This window comes from Leopardus geoffroyi, chromosome B4 (assembly GCF_018350155.1).
Source record: "Leopardus geoffroyi isolate Oge1 chromosome B4, O.geoffroyi_Oge1_pat1.0, whole genome shotgun sequence".
In the NCBI taxonomy this organism is placed as follows: Eukaryota; Metazoa; Chordata; class Mammalia; order Carnivora; family Felidae; genus Leopardus; species Leopardus geoffroyi.
Window position 1 is genome coordinate 54,112,038 of NC_059341.1, and position 22,015 is coordinate 54,134,052.

At 36.1% G+C, this 22,015-nt stretch overlaps 1 protein-coding gene and 1 pseudogene across 4 annotated transcripts in view; one reads left to right on the forward strand and one right to left on the reverse strand.

The window, feature by feature from the left end:
- The first annotated feature begins 96 nt into the window (after positions 1-96).
- LOC123591554 overlaps positions 97-22,015 on the forward strand; it is a 29,223-nt pseudogene continuing 7,304 nt past the window's right edge.
- LOC123591555 (ATP-dependent DNA helicase Q1-like) overlaps positions 11,265-22,015 on the reverse strand; it is a 54,280-nt gene continuing 43,529 nt past the window's right edge. For 2 of the 4 annotated variants that reach the window (XR_006709405.1, XM_045466023.1), the window contains exon 4: positions 11,265-11,674. Coding sequence is in view for 3 of the 4 variants with exons in the window: in XM_045466023.1 (XP_045321979.1) it covers positions 11,670-11,674 (5 nt within the window). In the remaining variant the exon portion in view is untranslated. Of the gene's footprint in view, positions 11,675-17,624; positions 18,143-18,370; positions 18,760-22,015 lie in introns of those variants that run through there. The other 2 variants (XM_045466021.1, XM_045466024.1) reach the window with 2 other exon arrangements.

The window sequence follows — 22,015 nt, forward strand, 5'->3', positions numbered from 1 at the left end:
GGAAGTGGCCGCCCAGCTTGACTTCCGCTCCCAGAGTAAGAACTCCTGCGGCTCGCCCACTGGTTGCCCGAGAAAACCGCTAGGAGTCTGAGATTCATGAAGGCAGCGCGCCCTCCCTCGATCGGCGGGAAAGTTTGTGGTGGTTGGCGGTGGCATCGCGGGTGTCACCTGTGCTGAGCAGGTAGGCTGACGCGCCGACAGTTTCCGCCTCTTCCCTGACCCCGCGGCGGTGGCACTCAAGGCACCCCTCTCGCCCCCACCTTGTCCTTCCAGATCCCGCTTTAGCCGCTTCTTTCCCCTCACCCCCGCACTCCTTGCTCTCAGATACTAGAGACTGCGTGGCGGCCCCTGTACGAAGTTCTTGGTACCTCGCAAGCTTCGCCTTAGGCGTAGGGAAGAGAGAGTGGAGAGCAAGTTGGTGGTAGGTAGGACCCCAAAGCTGACTGAACCAGACTGTGGTGCTAGTTATGCCAGAGCAGACAAGAGGGCTTAAACTCGTAAATAGTTGGTCAGAAAATTCAGCCTCCATTGCTCATTAGCTGATTGAATTCAGCTTTCAGGTAGATGCCAGGTCCTTAGTTCCTCGTAAATTGAAAAACCCTTACGTAGTTTCCTATACTTTGAACTCCCAAGAAAGAAGAGATTTCATCTGTAGTAATGTTTTGTAAAACAACCAACAAGGGATTAAAAACAGCTGGGGAATGCTTTTCTAATTATAGTGAATAATCAGACTATACACACACAACACACACACACACACTCCAAAAAGAATTGTTTTGTTGATATAAAGTGAATGTAAGCAATCATTGAAGTCACAGAAGTAGTGCAGGAAATCCAAGCAATTGTTTTCAAACTTCTAATCTTTAGGTGTGTATTTTCCATGTTTTCACCAAGTGAAACACCTGTTATCCAGGTACGGTACTAAGGGCTGAGTAATCACAAACAGAGCATGGTACCTCCTTTCTAGGGACTCGCAATCTAGTGGAAGAGACATGTGAATGAACCATTTCATCAGTGTGTTTGCCAACCTAAGGGTGTCTGGCGAGTTGACAGGGCATGAATTAGGGGGAGGTGTCCTTTTGTCTCAGTATAGAAAATGAGTAAAAGTTGACCAGGTGGACAAGAAAAACTAGATGGTCCAAAGGGAGGCAAGGATATATAATCTCAGGTAGGAAAAGCACTACTGAGAGCAGCAAAGCTTAAAGAACATGGTGCTTGGGGAGGTGACCAGAAGATGAAGCTGGGAAGGCTGGGAGAGACCACATCATGAAGAGTATCTTTTATTAAGTCTTGCTAATAACTAACAAGTGGGGCACCTGGGTGGCTCATTTAGTTGAATGTCCAACTCTTGATTTCAGCTCAGGTCATGATTTTACAGTTGTGGGATCAAGCCCCGTGGCAGGCTACATACTGAGCGAGGGGACTGCTTGGGATTCTCTCTCTCCCTCTGCCCCTCTCTCCTGCTTGTGCTCTCTTTCTAAAATAAAATTAAAAAAAAAAAAAAATTAGCCAGAACTTGCAAGAAGTGAGATGATTTTGAGCAGTGGAGTAATGTGATCAAATGAAATATTTTGAGAGTTGATTAGCTCCAGTATGTTTGGGGCAGGGGCAGCTGGTTAAAATGAGACTGGAAGGCCAACTGGAAGGTGAATTTAGTGGTGTAAAGAAATTTTGAAGCCAGGTATAGCAATGAAAGCAAAGTGGGGAAATAACAATATATAGAGAGAAGAAAGATGGAAAGAATGGTAATATCATCAGATATTATAGAAAGTTCAAATAAGGTGATATTTAAAAAAATTTAGTGAATTTTAAGGGTCTGGAGGTGAAGTCAAGATGCTCCTTTTTTCTTTACTGAAGTATTGACATACAGTATTCATCAGGTGTACATCATAGTGATTGGCTATTTCTTTACATTATGAAATGATCATCTCAATAGGCATAGTTACCCCTTGTCACTACACAGTTATTACAGTGTTGACTATATTCCCTATGCTGTACATTACATCCCTATGACTTATTTATTTTATAACTGGAAATTTGTTCTTCTTAATCTCTTTAACCTATTTTTCCCTCTTCCCCCCAGCCCCAATCCCTTTCCACTCCATTAATAGTTTGTTTCCTGTATCTATGAGTCTGTTTTGTTTGCATTGTTTTTTCATTTTCCACAAATAAGTGAAATCATATAATATTTGTCTTTCTTTGACTTACTTCACTTAACATAATACCCGCTGGGTCCATTCATGTTGTCAAAAATGGCAAAATTTCATTTATAGCTGAATAGTATTTCACTGAATATATTTATACCACCTCTTCTTTATCCATTCATCAGGAGACACTTAGGTTGCTTCCATATCTTAGCTATTGTAAATAATGCTGTAGTGAACATAGGAATGCATGTATCTCTTTGAGCTGTGTTTTGGTTCTCTTCCCGTACATACCTAGAAGTAGAATTGCTGGATCATATGGTAGTTCTATTGTTAATTTTTTGAGGAACGTCCATACTGTTTTCCATGGTGGCTGCACCAATTTACATTCTGAAAAACAGTGTACAATGGTTCCCTTTTCCCCACATCCTCACCAACACTTGTTATTTCTTGTCTTTTTCATAATAGCCTATCTGACAGGGGTGAGGTGACATTTCATTGCAGTTTTGATTTGCATGAGTGATACTGAACATGTTTTGTTGTATCTAATGGCCATCTGTCTTCTTTGGAAAAATGTCTATCCAAGTTTTGCCCATTTACAAATTTTTTTAATAGTAAGTTGTGTAAGTTTTTAATATATTTTGGATATTAACCCCTATTGGATGTATGATTTGCAAGTATCCTCTCCCATTCAGTAGGTTGTCTTTCTGTCTTGTTGATGGTTTCCTTCTCTTTCCAAAAGCTTTTTAGTTTGACGTAATTTCTTTTGTTTGTTTTAGCTTTGTTTAACCTTGCCTGAGGAAAATGGCTCAAAAAATATTGCTAAGATTGGTGTTCAAGAGCTTACTGCTTATGTTTTCTTCTAGGAGTTTTATGGTTTCGAGTCTTATATTCAAGTCTTTAATCCATTTTGACTTTATTTTTGTATGAAACAGTGGTCATGTTTCATTCTTTGGCATGTAAGCTGTCCCATTTTCCCAACATTTATGAAGAAACTTCCCCACTCCCGCTGTATATTCTTGCCCCCTTTGTCATAGATTAATTGACCATCTATGTGTGGATTTATATCTGGGCTCTGTGTTCCATACCATTAATCTTTGTGTCTGTTTTTGTGCCAGTATCATATTGTTTTGATTACTACAGCCTTGTAGGGTGGTTTGAAATCAGGAAGCATAATACTTCCAGCCTTGTTCTTCTTTCTCCTTTGGCTGTTTGGGGTCTTTTGCAGTTTCATCCAAATTCTAGGATTCTTTGTTCCAGTTCTGTGAAAAATGCCATTGCTATTTTGGTGGGCATTGCATTGAATCTGTAGATTGCTTTGGGTAGTATGGACATTTTACCAATATTAAGTCTTCCAATCCTTGAGCGTGATCTTTCCATTTATTTATGTCTTACTCAATTTCTTTCATCAGTGGCTTATAGTTTTCAGAGTACAGGTCTTTCAGTTCTTTGGTTTAATTTATTCCTAGGTATTTTATTCTTCTTGATGTGGTTATAAATGAGATTGTTTTCTTAATTTCTCTCTCAGATAGATTGTTACTAGTATACAGAAACTTGACATACGTTTTCTGTATGTCAATTTTGTATCCTGTAGTTTTACTGGATTCATTTTTTCATTCTAATATTATTTTTGGTTATTTATTTATTTATTTTTGTTTTTTTGATTGAACATGCTCAGTTTTAACAGTATAGTAGGGAAAGAAATAGAAATTGGTGGAGAAATAGAATTGGTTGAGGAACCAGAGTATGATTTAAGAAAATTCTTTCAAGAAGTTTAAAGTGAAAGAGAGGTTGTAGCCAGAGGAGAATGATGGAAAAAAATAGCAAGTTAAGCCTCTAAATAGTGTTGAAGCTACTACTAAAATGGTTTTGTTTTTCCAGAGTATACACTGGTTAGGCATTTGGAAGAGGCAGAATAGGAGTACCAAAACACTTGGGAAAAGTCAGGCTAAGATTCTGAATATTTATGAGTAAGGATTTACTGTAATTTCATGCCACTGAAGGGAAATGAAAATACTATTTTAAAAGAAATAAAAGTTGGTTTAACTGTTAATTAGGAAGATATTTTTTTTCTCATTCTCTGAAGGACAACTTTACATTGGTATGCAAGATAGTAAGGGATAATATCATTTTTCTTATTCAGGAGGTTTTTGTTAGTGTTTATTATAAACGTATTATACATTTTATCAGTATCAGAGTTGAACGTTAGTCACTACTACCCCATAAATAGGAACAAGACACAGAATAATGGAGACCTTTGGATGAGGAAAAGTGACTTTTTAGTTTTCTAGGTTAATAATAACATTATTAAAATTGCATTATCCCTATCTCACCCCCATGTCACATATGTTAATACCTAAAGTTACTTATGAAATTTTTTCTCCCAATTTTTTTTTTCTTTAAATAAGTTGGCTATTCACTTTCCATCAGAAGATATTCTCCTGGTAACAGCTTCTCCTGTTATTAAAGCAGTTACAAATTTCAAGCAGGTAAGAATCCTTTATATAACTTTCTTAGTCATATATATTTTTGTAATTTCAGTAACTTGCCCAGCAGTTAGTGTAATTATAGTTTTTAAATGTTTAAAATGATAAATGTTCTTTTGATGGTCATTTTAAAACCAAAGCCCAAAGTTTAGAATTATATTAAATACCAGGGCACCTGGGTGGCTCAGTTGGTTAAGGGTCTGACTCTGAATTTTGGCTCAGGTCATGATCTCACAGTTGGTGAGTTCGAGCCCCAAATTGGGTTTGCACTGGCAGGGTGGAGCCTGCTTATGTTTCTCTCTCTCCCTCTCTCTCTGCCCCTCTCCTGCTCTTGCTCTCCAAATAAATAAATAAATAAATAAATAAATAAATAAATAAAAGTATTATATTAAATACCAAAAGCACCCAACTGATGTTGAATTCCTAGTCTTGTTTTTCCTATCTTTTCCTCCCACTCAGTTACTTTTCAGAATTTTTTTTTTTTTTTAATTTTTTTTTCAATGTTTATTTATTTTTGGGACAGAGAGAGACAGAGCATGAACGGGGTAGGGGCAGAGACAGAGGGAGACACAGAATCGGAAACAGGCTCCAGGCTCTGAGCCATCAGCCCAGAGCCTGACATGGGGCTCGAACTCACGGACCGCGAGATCGTGACCTGGCTGAAGTCGGACGCTTAACCGACTGCGCCACCCAGGCGCCCCTTTTTTTTTTTTTTCAGAAATTTTTAAATAAAGCTCTTTTGAGGAAAAATGCTTTGCAAATGTAAATATGAATACCAATACATATATGTAATTATTATAAGTAGTTGTGTGTGTATAAATTGTGTGTTTGCATATCAGAAGAGTACTTCTCAGCTAAGTTTACACTTGTAGGTAATTAATGTTTCAGATGTGTAATAAGCATTTCAGAACACTTTGTAGTTCCATGAATTTATATTACACACATTATAGCATTGCATTAGGAGTCTAAGATCATTTGGGTCTTAGTGTTATAGAACAGTGATCTATAAACATTTTTGATCTGATACCTCACCTGTTAAAAAGTTTTGGCTGATCTTGTAACATACGTATATTTACATATTTATAAATTATGTATATACTATAGTGCTCTAATTATGAATGTTATAATGGCTATGCAAAAAAATTAAGGAAATCATACTTTACTGAAGTATTTCTTCTCATACTTCAGTGAAGAATACTACTATAGTCTTTAATACAAGTTTTCTTTTAGATCCTGATAATAAAATAAAACTTTCTCATGTTGTAAACCCCTAAGACCAAGGGTAATTTAGTGTGATATGTTTTTCCTTTATAACCTTCTTAGAGATATGTAAGATATCTTACTACTGAGGTATGGCCAAAGGACTTAAGGGATTGGGAGAACTAGAAAACAAATTGTGGCTATTAATCTCTAATGGGAAAAAAAAAATCAATTATAGGCTAGGAGCACATACATAAGAGAAAGATGTTTGGCTGTGTCTTATAAGTGTTTTTCTGGAAGACTTAATTCAGTGTGACTATTCCAGAGTTATAAGACTTGACTTAAATTTTTGCTGATTTTGTAAATTTTGTATAATAGAAGAAAAACAGTTTTGGATTCTAGGCCTACCTGTTATTTACTGGCTGTGTAGCCTTGGCAAATCTCTGTATCTAAGTTGTTTCACTTCTAATATTAGGATAGTATCTTCCTTGTTTACTTGAAGGAGGTTGGGAGTTTAAGATATACTAATATATGTGAAAATGAATTGGAATAACATTATGCAAATGTCAGTTATTCTTAATATTCAGAAGTAGGAAATTGCATCCTTTTTATCATTTATTGAACATCTATATTACGTATGAGCCAGTGTGCTAAGCACCCAGAAGACAGATTGAAAGTATAGAACATACACCAAAAAGTCACTAATGGTCATCTCTGGAGTTGGGGGATGGCAGTCGTAGTGGGGTAGTGTGAGATTTAGGGAAGAGTAAGAGGGACACTTTATTTTATATTAGGTATTGTTTGTTTAATGTTAAAGAACATGTTTTCATGGCATGTGTAATTTCTAAAGGAGAAAAAAGATTAATAATAACATGTTACTTATGGAGTACTTGCTATGTACCAAACACTCTTCTAAATGTTTTAAATACATTAACTTATTTAATCCTTAAAGTAATCCTATGAAGTGGGTTCTTATATTATCCCCACTTACAGATGAGGTAAATGAGTCAGTGAGGCTGGGTAAATCTCCAAGGTGTGTATAGATAGGTTTTAAATTCAGGTTGGCTCTGTAACCCTCATGGTTAATGAGTAGCACTTTCTCAGAATGGTAACAAATCTGCAAGACAAAGTTATCATTATAATGTGGTAATTATCCTTATAGTGGCAAAAAAAAATTGCGGTTGTATTGCAATATATACGTATTTATTTTTATAAATATATTGTGAATGAGTGTCAGAGCCTGCCTTTGAGATCAAGAAAGGCTTTACATAGGAGAGTGGATTGAAACTGAGACTGAAAGAATAAGTAGGTCTTGCCATGTTTGCAAGAGGTTGAATGGAGGCAGGCATGTGCCAAGGTGATGAAAGTATATGACTATATAATATGTTGTAATAGGTTTCAGTTCTGCTGGAATGTAAATTCAGTGCTGAACCAATAGTCAGAGGGCAGACCATGGTGGGCTTGTGTGCTATGATGTGGAATTGTATTTTATCCAAAATTTAGATGATGCCAAACTTTTGGAGTATTTTCAGCAGGTGAGAACACTGAATTGGAGATATAACAGGTTGGTATTCATCATTGTCTCAGTACCAGCTCAGCCATAGACATTGGCTGCAATTTCCCAGGGAGAAGAGCCCAATAATAGTGTTCTAATGAACACCGACATTTAAAGGAAGATCAAAGAGAAAGGAAGCCCTGAAAATGGGCACCCTATTTATTAGTCTTAAGTCAGAGAGGAAAACTATGAGAGAAGAAGAGTTTGTTTCCCTGAAGCCAAAGATGGCAAAAGTTTAATTAAGTGCAGTGGTCAGTGGTGTCAGATCCAAGGATAGCAGGTAAGATAATGACTCAAAAGTGCCTATATCTAGTAAATTATTGGTGACTTTGAGACAGTTTACACCATTTTCAGAAATTAGTGGGGGGTAACTCTAAAATGGCAGTAACGATAAACTTTTCTCTTTTGAAATTTAGCTGCAAAAGGAGAAGATAGGGTGGCAGCAAATAGAGAACGTGAAGACTAGCATTAAGTTGAGTTTTATTCTTTTTTTTTTTTTTTTTTTTTTTTTACTGTTGATTTATTCTTAGAGTGAGCGAGCACATGAGCAGGGGAGGGGCAGAGAGAGGGAGACACAGAATCTGAAGCAGGCTCCAGGCTCTGACCTGTCAGCACAGAGCTCGATGTGGGGCTCGAACTCATGAACCACAAGATCATGACCTGCGCCAAAGTCACATGCTTAACCAACTGAGCCACCCAGGTGCCCCGAGTTTTATTCTTTTAAGGTGGAAGACACGTTAGCGTGTTTACCTATTGAGATTTAGAAACCAGTAGGAAAGGCTGAAGATGAAGGAAAGCAAGGAGTACATAATAAGGAAGGAGTCCTGAGGAGGTGAGAGATGATGGCATATAGAGCACAGATTACTGGATTCACCTTGAAAAGGTAGAAATGGGTCATGGAAGGTGGACTGTAGTACGGAAATGTATAGATGGTGGGAAAGAAGTCATAAGAGTTCTTAGTAGTCTCTTTGAGCCAAGAAGTAAAGTGATTTGCTGGGAGTGCTGAGGATAGAATGTGTTTTGGAAGCATTAGAATGGTGAACGTTTAGAAAAATCACCAAGGGTTGGAAGATGTTACTCTGATGTTACTCTTGTCACTACATTGACACATAAACACTGATGGTTTAAAAAAGCCTTGGTGGCTAAACTGAACTAGTGGTCTTGTATTCTTCACTTCCAGGCACTCAGTGAAATAAATTAAAGCCAGTAAACAATGGTAATTTTATTAAATCCTGACTCTTCAGTGCACGTCTTTTTAATGTTCTGTGTGATGAGATGGGATGTATGCATAAAGCACTTGTTCCACATATGGGGCTAGGAGGGAAAAGCAGTTGTGCAGTTGCTGAGTTGCAAGAGGAATTAATTACCCTTTTTGTGGAATACCAATTTTACTTGAAAGAACAACTGACAAACTAATTTCATATTTGGAAAATGAGTGAAAACAAGTGACAGTATTTGTTGCCAGGATAACAAAATTAGAGCTTTTAGGCCAATATAAGAATTTTGGAAAACTCCTATTCTTCACTGTGAGGCTCACGGTACTTAAAGACTTTCCTGATGAGATTGTTGGTGACAATAATGAATGTGGTTTTTGATATTGTATTGAGTTGAAATTAACATGTGGAAGATCTCCATAACTTTGTGAACCCCTATTGTCCAGATGACAAATGTGATGTTACACGATCCAAAGTGCAGGATAGACCAATAGATTTCACAGTAGTAGGGTATGAAAAATTCTTTGATAACGGTTTCAAATTCTACACTGCAACTAATCTTTAAGAAACCACACTTGTTGAGTTTTAGTATAACATCAAAGAAGAATATACAATTCTCTAAAAAGGCTGCACATCTCTGTCAGCCTGAACTGTCTTCATAAATTTTAACCAAATTAACATACTGCAATAGTTTGAATGCAGATGCAGAGTATGGAAGCAGTTTGAATGCAAAAGCAGATCTATTAAGACCGGATATTAAAGACATTTGTAAAAATGCAAAACTGCCATTCTTCTCACTTAATTTGTTTTGGAAAAAAAAGTTACTCTTATTAAAAGGAGATTATATCTGTTTAACATGTATTGGATCTATTCTTAAGTGAATTAAGAAATGTTTTAAATTTTTCAGTTTTCATTTCTAGTAGTTGCAAATATCACTGAGTTTAACTTACACAGACTAAAGTTCTTTGGAGTCCTCAGTCCATTGTAAGAATATAAAGGGAGAGTCTTGAGACTGAAACGTTTGAGAACTGGTAGGGCCATGTAGTAGGTCTTACAAGTAGTATTGAAGGGGTGGCTGAGGTCAAATACTAGTCTGCAAGGTGTGGTCCTTCCACTGCATACTGGGTATAGGACTGGAGAAAGCAGGTTGTTCAATCTGTGGTTGTGAGTTTTCAGGGTAATTAATGGTTAAAGACAAGAGAGCAAGGAAATATAAGTGGGCAAAACACGAAATGATCTACAATGGAGTCTTGGCTGCATAGGAAGAAAAGTGAATCCAAGAGGATGCTGATGGTTTTGGACAACAGGAAAGAGTCCAAAGACTAGATCACAATAAAGTTAGTAAGTAGAGAAAACTATAAGGATACAGAAACAGACTAGCTGTGCAATTAAAATATGCAGAAGTAAGTAGAGTTAGCCCTCATTTTCCAGGCTAGGAAACTAAGGTGCAGTTACTTGGCTGACTTGCCCCAGCGGTAGGATTGTCATTTGAGTTCAAGTCTTAAAATGCGAGTTAGCCCTTTTTTCACTGTATACAGTACAGTTGGCCGACGTTCTTGTTTTATGAACATTAAGTAGTATATGAAAAGAAATGAAAATATTTTCATTATTTAAAATTCTTAAAAGGAAATATTTTTTTCAAAATTTACATTTTCACCTTTTTGATTTAATACAGGTTTCTAAAGTATTGGAGGAATTTGATGTTGAAGAGCAACCGAATACCATGTTAGAAAATCGCTTTCCCAACATTAAGGTTATAGAATCTGGAGTAAAGCAACTGAAGAGTAAAGAACATGTAAGAAGTTGTTGTTGTTTTTTTTTTTTAATTTTGTTAAATGTTTATTTTTGAGAGAGAGAGGCAGAGCACAATTAGGGGAGGGGCGGAGAGAGAGGGGGACATAGAATCCAAAGCAGGCTCCAGGCTCTGAGCTGTCAGTGCAGAGCCCGACATGGGGCTCGAATCCACGAACTACAAGATAATGACCCAAGCTGAAGTTGGACACCCAACTGACTGAGTCACCCAAGCATCCCTAGAAGATGTTTTTCTTAATGATGGTCCATTGTTAAATATTGATGAGCTTTCCCTGCTTTCTTTTGAACCCATCTGTACCCCCACCACTACTAAGGTTCCTAGCATATAAAGTTTAGTAACATTGATTTCTTTTTATTAGGAAAATTTATACTTTTTCTGAATTTATTGGGATTATATAATTAGTTTGATTTAACATTTTAGGTTTTACATTTCAAATTAGCATTAACATTTACATAGTGTCTGTTGTGTTCTGGACACTGCAATAAGTGCTGGGATACAACAGGAACGTTACAGTGAACTTGGCCTGGGAGGTCTCATTGTCATAGGGAATATAGACATGCACATGTATTAATTTTATATACATGTGAAAAGCACAGTCACTGAAGTATTATCAAAGCTCTGATATTAGGGATTTTGGAGGACCTCACAGAAGGAGAAAATGTTTGAACTGGGTTTAAAAGGTGGGTGAATTAAGAGTTCTTAATTAAGGACATTGTAGGAAAACGAGGTTGCTTGTTCACAAACCCAAAGAAAAGCAGCACGTGAAAGAATAACATCGTCAGAGGTACTGTGGTGGAGATAAAGAGAGGAGATTGGCAGACTAGGGCAAACAAATAGGACTGTGAAGAGCTGTTTACATCATGCCAAGATGATTTATTTTACAGTCAGTGGAGAAATAAAGTGGAAGCAGGGATGGTAATATATTCTTTTAGGAAGACAGATCTGATACCAATGTTGAGGATGAAATGGGGTGGAGTGAGTGATAGTTCCAGCAACCAAACCAGAAGGTGGTTGCAATAGTCCAAACTGATAGAAGGTCTGAACGAAGACAAGAACTGTGTATTTGGAAAGAATGGCGCAGATATGAGTGAGATTTCTCCTGTAAACTTAGCAGGACTCAGTAACCCATTGGATGTGGGAATGAATAAGGCAGTCGAAGGAAACATGTTGTCAGATGATTAACAATATCCTCAGGTGAGCTTTAGGCAAGATGAGAAGTAGGGTTTCTAGTTGTTTCTCTACAGCAGCTCTAATTTTTCACCCTTATGGAGAAAACACATACATAATACATTTGAAACACAAATAATTTGACAGTAAAAAAATAAGAAAAAGGACTAAATTTTATGAGAAAAAAATAAAAAATCTGAATCCCAAAACTGGAATAAATTTCTAACATTTACAGTAGTACATATCCTATATAACATCCATGTCCATTAATTTGTAAATTGAGGTGGGCTCAAATGTAGACTAATAAATTGTGAGGGAATTTATATTAGGGCATTTGAATAAATCCGAATGCCACCCATTACCATTTGAAGTGTCCTGTATGAGCTCATGTCTATATTCTCTTATTTGTCCTTTATATTCTTTGATGAATTAGAGATTGTGTGTTTTATCTTCATGTCTACTTCCAAAAATTTAGCAGTAGCCAATGAAAGGAGTTTTTGTGTTTGTTTTTACAACATAAAATGTAAATTATTTTTTAAATTTGGTCAGTGTCTGTTAATTACTGTTTGTCAGATAAAATTCCCACCACATTACATTATCTTCAGAAAGAACTGCATAGAATTTCTGTATGCGTTATACTGTGTTGAATTATCAGTTTTATGTATTTGTTATGCAGCTGAAGAGTTACAGTGGGTAACCAATGGCTCAGTGGGTATCAAGTGCTATCTTATGATTTGCTATGTTTTATAAGTCAAACACATGTCACAGTGTTAATCTCTAAACCATTCCAACAAAGTCTTGTGTCATAGTCACATGTGTGTGTATATATACATACACATACATATATGCTTATTAAAAGCTCCTACTTATGTGCAGATTTCCATTTGATTTTAAAGAATAAAAACAATGAATCACAAATACATATTTTTAGACTCAATAATATTATTAAAAATTAATATAAATGACTTTAAAAGCTAGTACATGTTAGGATTTAAGGTTAATATGTTTTTCACTTAATATGAAAATATCCCCAAAGAACATTTGTTTGTGGTTAGGTGATTGTTATTTGTACTTAAGAAGAATGCATGCACGTGCAAACTGGGGAGGTAGAGTGGGGGAGAGAGAGATTGAGATATTGAGATTCTTAGAATCTATGCTCAGCACAGAACCTGACATGGGGCTTGATCCCATGACACAGGAATCATGACCCTGAGCCAAAATCAAGAGTCAGGTACTTAACAGACTGAGCCACCCAAGCTTCCCAAACACTTTTAATATTTTTAGATTAAGAAGACCTAATGTAACCTTTTTTACTGCACTGTACTCCTCTGTACCCATAACAAATATTAAGGTATGATGCCATTAGAATTATTAGATCTTCCTACAGTAACTTCCATTGAGATCAGAAATATTAAGGCCTACCTCAGGTATAATATGATCAGAATGCTTGATTTAAAAATTTCTGAATGTTTAGTTTTTAACCTGAGGTCAACATACCTCCCTGAATATAATAAGATTCCCTAAGTTTTAGGCAAAATCTGGTGTGAATGTATGTTTTTTTTCCAGGGAAGAAAGACTGTTTTGCCCTAGATTCTCAAAATGGTTCATGGCCCTAAAATGATGGTGAATCACTGGGTTGGAGAATGCATTCTCATGTTTACTCTGATTTGCAATTGCTGTGACAACGTATTGAGTGCCACCAAGAGGCAACCTTAATGTATTTTTTTGCTTTTGTCTTACTGAATTTTGTATTTAAAATGAAACTGTACCCATGTATAAATATGTTTCTCCTCTCACCTTCCTTGCCCTGTTTTTACAGTGCATTTTAACAGGAGATGGCAGTCAGCATGTATATAAGAAACTCTGTCTGTGTGCTGGAGCTAAGCCAAAGTTGATATGTGAAGGAAATCCTTATGTATTAGGAATCCGCGATACAGACAGTGCTCAGGTAACGTTCTGAGATGGGGCCACGGGAAAGGAACATGAATATTTCATAGACTTCCTTTATTTGAATCAAAGTATTCCACTTACATTGTTAATTCTTAAATTACAGAAGAGGTTTGTTTTGTGATCCATAAACCAGAAAATAGTTATAATGTTTTATTATTGCCAATTTCAGTTTGGTTGTAGCTGATAATTTTTCCTGTTTTTAGTCCCATGCTGATGTTCTGCGTTCTTTCCATTGTGCACTATCCCAGATATAATGACTAAGCTGAAGATTATAACTTAACTTATACACACGTTCATTACTGTATTTTGATTGGGAATAGTGATTTGTAGCCTAAATAATGTAGCAATGTTTTTCCACAAAGGTAAGGCATATCCCAAACTTACTGTACTCCTTAGCAAAGAAATTATTATTCAGAAGATCTTTGTGGTCCAGAATCATGACAATCCCAGAACTAAAAAATTCATTTGGTTTATTGTTCTGCTCAAGAACCATAGTAAACTATCCCAGTAAGGTGAAAACTGTGTGGAACCTTCTACAACTTCTGATAATTTATTGCAGGGTTTCAGGGTTTATTGACCCTTCTTGCCAAGAAGCTCTTCCTGGTTTCCAGTCATAATACTTTGTCTTACCTGTAGCTTATTGTTGTAGTTCTGTCCCTAAGGTGATAATTTTATGTATACTAATGATATTTTATATTCTTGAAATTGATGTTTTCTTTCAATCTTTCTTAATTTAAAACTTTTTTAAAGCTTATTATTTTGAGAGAGAGAGAGAGAGAGAGAGAGAGTGTGTGTGTGTGTGTGTGTGTGTGAGCAGATGAGTGGCAGGGAGAGAAGGAAAGAAAATCCCAAGTAGGCTCTGTGCTGTCAGTGCAGAGCCCAACATGGGGCTCGATCCTACAAACCATGAGCATAGCTGTGTTCCAGCGAGGCTGCCTACATACATGAATTCACTGACTGCTTATGATAATACTGTGTGACAGTATTACTCCCAATTTACAAATAGCAAACTCCAATAGATTAATTATTTACCTATACTTAAATAGCTGTTATCAGAAGTACAATATAAACTTACGCCATTCATCTCCACATCCAGTGCTTTTAACAGATCTTTCTTATTTACTGTCCTCAGAGAAAGGCTGACTGAAATTAACTTAATGTTTTTTTTTTTTTTTTTCTGGTAGAATTTTAAGCCAGTCAGTTTCAGTGATTATTTATTGAATATTACAATAAGTTTTTGGGTGAATTTAATAGAAATGGTAACTTGACATGGTAGGAAGAGGAAATTTAGCTATTGAGATGTCATCCTGATCCAGTGGGACTATTGTGTACTTTCAAAAGTGCCATAAAAATGACCATGGCTTCCCTAAGCTCATTGTGATAATTTTTTTTAGGGGGCAGAAGAGGGGGGTAGAGCCATCAATTAATTGTCTTATGATAAGAAAGTAGCATTTTTTTTTTTAATTTAGGCATTATCGTGCCTGCTCTTAACAGCTTTATTTACATTATCCTAATGCTTACAGAGACGTAATGAAATACAGTCACTTCTTGCTTCCATTTATATTGAAGAAGCTGAGGCACAGAAGGGTTAAGCAACTTGGCCAAGTTACTAACTGGGGGAAGTTAGCAACTCCAGGGACTCTTAACCACCAAGCTGTTGTGCTTCTCATTCCTGTAAGTTTCGGTGTTGAGTGAGTCCAGGGAAGTGCCAACTGACAGACTAGAAGAAAAGGAATAACCCTGTATGTATACAGATCAGTGTCATGTTAGTAAGTTGGTTTGATCAAGTAGTTAGGAATGTGATGAACTAAAGCTGGTGCCTCTTGCTGCAATTCTGAAGTACTTTAGATGTAATGACGTAAAAAGTCAAATCATAAGAGGCCTTGCTATAAAGGCAGTTTGTGTGACAGATAGAGGAAAACATTTGTAATATTGGGAGGGTGTGTCCTGGCAGAGTGCGAAAGTGAGATTTTTGTTCCTTTGTAAATCAGGTAAAATTCGTACAATTTTAAGAATATTATCAGTGAAGCCTTTCTTCAAGCATTGCCCACTATTACAAAACACTATCTCATTTTCTTTTTAATATAGGAATTTCAGAAACAGCTTACTAAAGCTAAAAGAATAATGATCATAGGGAATGGTGGCATTGCACTTGAACTAGTGTAAGTATATATTTTTAAATATCATTTAAACACTATGACTCATAATTGTTGGCAGACTAGAAAACATCCTGTTCTGAAATTCAAAGATAAATAGAACAGGTTTTTCATAGATTTTCAAGGAGAAAAAAATCCATTTTATATTTTTAGCTTCATGGAATTCATAGTTGTAGAAATGTCATTGTAAAACATGAGTTTAGGGAAGGTTTTAGGTCTCAAGGGGTCACAGGTGACTGGACAGATGTGATCCATACATGTGTTTGGTAGGCATGTACTATATTGAAAAACAATTTAAATGTGCACACCTTTAGAGATTTCTAGTCACAGTATCTACCCGTTTTATTGTTTACACCCATCCTGCTTCATTCATTTATAATGCTACCTGTTGGGCCCATGAAACCCACAGTGTGTTTGACTCCCTATTTCAAGATGTGGTACTCCCAGCTCTTGTTTTTTTGGAAGTTGAAAAATGTGAACCCATCAGTTAATGTGAAATACTATCTTAAAATGATATTTCAAGTTTAAAGAACACTGAGGAATAAATATCCTGCTATGGTCTACAGAGCATTCATTTTCTTTATGATTTTATCTTCCATTGGATGGCTGAGATGGAATAGTCTGGACATTTTTAGGGCAGAATGTTGAGTCCAACTACAAAGAGGACAAATTTGAATCAAAGTAATGAATTTGCCAAAGCTTTGTCCATTCCTATTCGCAGACTAGGTTTTTGCTCTTCTTTTTGACAGGATAGTGATTCCCAGTGGAAGCTTCTAAGAGTTCCTAGATTGCCTGAGTACTAGAGATGGCAATCATTCTTGTAATTATGAAATTTATGGCACTGTATGGAGAACAGAGAAAAAAACTGGAGATTCAAAATCACACAGGTCTAAGAAGGAGGCACAGGACAAATTTTCTCCATCAGCTATCACCAAAAGTGTAATTTAATACTATTATTATTTACACTGGAAAATTTTCTTGCATTCAGAAATGCTCAGTCTTAAAACATGTAATCCTATTCCTCATTTTCTTGAGGTTGGAGATACAAGACTAATCGGACAAAGCTTATAATTTTGTATTGAATAAACTCTGATAGTTTAAGAAAGGCTGCATATAATGCGATTGTCTCCGCTTAGGTCCACTGAATGATCAGGTGTTTCATCTCATGGTGAAAAATGCTATATACAAACCCTTTTTGCTCTTTAATAGCCCTTGTGTTCCCTTGAGGCTAATGCTGATTTTCTTCAGTGTACTTTTATTTCAATTACTACTTCTGTTTTCTTCTTTACTAGTGTAGGTTAATCTTTTCAGACATTCTTTTAATGATTTCAAAAAACCATAATACTTCACTGTTTATTTTTTAAAAGTGGTTTTAAAAATGAAAGTATTTCCTGTTTCAGATTCTGTGTCTCCCTCTGACCCTCCCCCGTTCATGCTCTGTCTCTCTTTGTCTCAAAAATCAATAAATGTTAAAAAAAAAAAAAATTAAAGTATTTCTACTATATATGTGATACTACCTCCATGGTTATGTATGTCGCTGAGGGCATGGTTCATAGTCTAAGGGCATCTTGTGAGGTAGGACGTGTATAGATGTTACTCGCGGTTACTTATAATTGTGGCCTACTAGTCAAGCATTAGTATTTTAAACTATATTGATACTGTGTTATACTATTATATTACTTTAAAATTTTAAAAAAATGGTAGAGGAGTTTCTCAATAAAAACTAAGGAAAGTGTTTCATAATAACTATGTGCCTATATGTAAATTAAAATATGAAATTTATTACTGAATGTGTATTCTACTTTCTGCTCATCAGCAATCCTATGTGATCTGAGCAACATAGAATATTCACCAAATAATCTGAAATTTAGTAACTAAATATTTTTTTCTGCGGTAAGGGAGCAGTTGTCACAAAGCATGAATGTCAGGTGACCTGAAATCAGATGTACTAAACCTTTTTTTCTATCATTTATTTATTGATTAGTTTGAATCATTTATTTATTGAGAAGTTAATGTGTTACATTATAGCAGTCTGTGAAATAAACATGGCAGTACTTTGTACCATAAGTAAATGTTAAAAGTTCTTAACACATAATACTCTTATTACCTCTATAGGTTCTGATAAAGTCCTAGTATAATTGGGATGACTATGTATCCTGTTTATCGTGGATGGTCTCAGTTCATCAATTGTACCAAAACAAGTAATAATAGCAGAAAAATATAATGGACTTCAGGGACTTAGTGAAATGAATACTAAGCAAACCACATTCTCTGTGACTAAACGTAGAGATAAAACAGCAGATCCCCAGGAGCTCCGGCTGTCTCATTAGTGGTGATGGCCTGTACACACCATGGCCATTCTGTTCTTTCTTGATTTTTCTGTGAACCGGATCTTTCTTTGGCTGAATGGCTTAGAAATTATTGAGGTGAAGGGAAGGGATTGCAGGGTAATGGTTCCTTTATAACAAAGTTAAAATTGTAGTTAATAACTCTGATTCTCTCCTTTGAGTACACAAAATATTTGTTACCAAAGAGTATGCTATTGTCAATATTGTAACCATATACCATGGATCCATTCATCCATTATTGATTACACTATAACCACATCAACAAAGCACTGCTCACTCCTGGGAACCGTGGGGAACATTCGTATAGTAACTGTTGGAGAAATTGAACCCTTAGAAGTAATGCTCATTGTAATGAAATTTTATTTGATACTCAGTTACACATGCTTGTCATTTTTATGTTCTTTAAAATAAACTGGATAAATTTATTATTTATTCTACTTTAGCTCTTATTATCCTGAAAGAGTATTACATTCTTCCTTATTTCTGTTTGCCTTAAAACACTTTCTTTTGCCTTTGGAGAAAACTGTTATTTACAAAAAAAAAAAAAAAAAAAGATTCCTACTCAGACTTTTTAAATTGCTCTGAGTAACTTTATTCCTTTTAGGTATGAAATTGAAGGCTGTGAAGTCATTTGGGCCATTAAAGACAAAGCCATTGGGAATACTTTCTTCGATGCAGGTGCAGCTGAATTCTTGACTTCAAAGCTCATTGCTGAAAAACCAGAGGCTAAAATTGCACATAAAAGAACCAGATATACAACTGAAGGTAAGTATAGCATCTATTCATTAATTCACAGATGAAACTTTTCTTAGCCGTATAGAAAAAGGCTATAAGAACATGGAGTAAAAATACTACAGTTGAGAGATATATAGATAATATTTATTTCCTGTCTCCATACACAGGATTTAGACTTTCGAGGATTTTTTTTTTTCAAAGTTTATTTATTTTGAGAGGGAGAGAGCACGGATGGAGCAGGGGCAGAGAGAAATAGGGAAGGAGAGAGAGAGAAAGGGAATCCCAAACAGGCTCTGGCTGTGAGTGCAGAGCCCAGTGCAGGACTCAAGCCCACAAACCCTGAGATTATGACCTGAGACAGAACCAAAAGTTGGATGCCTAACCAACTGACCCATCTAGGAGCTCCTATCCAGGACCTTTTTTTTTTTTAATGAAAACTGTGAATAATTAAGACTGGAAATTTAAAGTGAATTAAAACCAGCCCATCTGCATCTTTGCAAACAGATGGTACAACTGGACAGCACCTTAGGTAATTTTACAAAAAAAAAAAAAAAAAAAAGCAATGAGTTAAAAAGGAAATACAAACCTAGATTTTTATTTAAGAGGCTTTTTAAAATTTTTAACTTCTTTGGCTTATAAAATTCAAAAAATTCTGTAAGTGTTGAGGGTGCTAAAAGTTGACAAAATGTTTAAAAACTGTTGGCTAATTGTTTAATTGAATTATAACTCACATATATTAGTTTCAGATGTACAATAGTGATTCAGTATTTTTATACATTATGATGTGATCACCTCTGTAGGTTTAGTTACCATTTGTCACTGTACCAAGTTATTACAGTATTGACTATATTTCCTATGGTGTACTTTATATCCCCATGACTTATAACTGGAAGTTCATACTTCTTAATCCCGTTCACCTGTTTATCCTGTGCACCAGTTCCCTCCCCTGTGGCAACCACCAGTTTATTCTCTATATCTGAGTCTGCTTCTGCTGTGTTTTGAGTTTTTTTTTTTTCATTATTTTTCTAGTTTAACTTGCCTGCATTTATTGTAAAATTTTTATTGAAGTATAATTAACATACAGTGTTCTATTATTTTCAGGTGTACAGTAAAATGATTCAACAGTTCTATACATTACTTTGCTCATCATGATAAGTACACTCTTAATCCCCCTTGTTCCACACACACATCCCTTCACCCACCCCCCCTCTGGCAACCCCCAGTTCTCAGTTTTTGAGTGGGTTTTTTTGAGTGTCCTTTTTCTTTGTTTCCTAAATTCTACGTATGAATGAAATCATACGGTACGTGTCCTTCTCTGAGTTATTTCACTTAGAATATCCTCTAGGTCCATCCATGTTGCAGATGGTAAGATCTCATTCTTTTTCCTGGTGGAGTAATATTCCATTGTGTGTATGTGTGTGTACACATACACATGCACACCACATCTTCTTTATCCATAAGTCTGTCAGTGGACACTTGAGTTGATTCCTTATCTTGCTTGTAAATTATGCAAGTTCACATAGGGGAACATACATCTTTTTGAATTAGTGTTTTCATTTCCTTTGTGTAAATTCCCAGTAGTGGAGTTACCAGATCATGTGGTAATTCTGATAATTTTTTGAGGAATCTCCATACTGTTTTTCATAGTGGCTGTACCAATTTGGATTCCCACCAGCCGTGCACGAGGTATCTTGTTTCTCTACATCCTTGCCAACACTTGTAATTTATTGCTTTTTGATTCAAGCCATTCTGGCAGGTGTAAGGTGATCTATCTCATTGTAGTTTTGATTTGTACTTCTCTGACTAGTGATTTTGAACACTTTTTTATGTTCTTGTTAGCCATCTGTATGTCTTTGGAAAAATGTCTGTTCAGGTCCTCTGCCTGTTTTTTATTTTGGTTGTATTTGTGTTACCAAGTTGTAGGAGTTCTTTATACATTTTGGATATCAACCTTTTATCAGATCTCACCCTTCATATTGACCATGTATGTAGTATGGTTTATATTCAACACTTGATTGAAAAATTACCTGTTCTATAGCTCTATATCACAAAATATTAAAACGATCAATACAGATAAGTTAGTTTATGCTATATATGAGAATCATGACATTGCCTAAAAGCTTGAGAACACAAGTATACTTCTCTGCCTGGAAGTTTTTATATCATTTGAATTTTGAATTGAGTTTTATCTTTTCAGGAAGAAAAAAGGAAAGACAAACCAAAGGTAGTGCTGGCAATATGGGCAGTGCCTTGGGACCTGACTGGCATGAAGGCTTGAATCTTAAAGGAACAAAAGAGGTATGTGTTCATACACTAATTAAACATGTGTAGATGGAAGTTTAAATTCTTGAACCATTCGTTGAAGACTGGTTACAAATATAGTCCAACAACTGCTAGGTCACTTAAAATCCATAGTGCTAGGATAGAACAAATAGCAGCTGGCCCAGTTCCTTACCTTAAGACAAAGTGGATATTTAATTCATCAAAAACTGTTCAGAGTGGCCAAAATGAACAAATCAGGAGACTATAGATGCTGGAGAGGATATGGAGAAACAGGAACCTTCTTGCACTGTTGGTGGGAATGCAAACTGGTGTAGCTGCTCTGGAAAATAGTGTGGAGGTTCCTCAAAAAATTGAAACTAGACCTACCCTATGACCCAGCAGTAGCACTGCTAGGAATTTACCCAAGGGATACAGGAGTACTGATGCATAGGGGCACTTGTACCCCAGTGTTTATAGCAGCACTCTCAACAGTAGCCAAATTATGGAAAGAGCCTAAATGTCCATCAACTGATGAATGGATAAAGAAATTGTGGTTTATATACACAATGGAGTACTACGTGACAATGAGAAAGAATGAAATATGGCCCTTTGTAGCAACGTGGATGGAATTGGAGAGTGTTATGCTAAGTGAAATAAGCCATACAGAGAAAGACAGATACCATATGTTTTCACTCTTATGTGGATCCTGAGAAACTTAACAGAAACCCATGGGGGAGGGTAAGGAAAAAAAAAAGAGGTTAGAGTGGGAGAGAGCCAAAGCGTAAGAGACTCTTAAAAACTGAGAACAAACTGAGAGTTGATGGGGGGTGGGAGGGAGGGGAGGATGAGTGATGGGTATTGAAGAGGGCATCTTTTGGGATGAGCACTGGGTATTGTATGGAAACCAATTTGACAGTAAATTTCACACATTAAAAACAAACAAACACTGTTGCCCTTCTTTTTAATTCTCCAGGCACAGAGATTT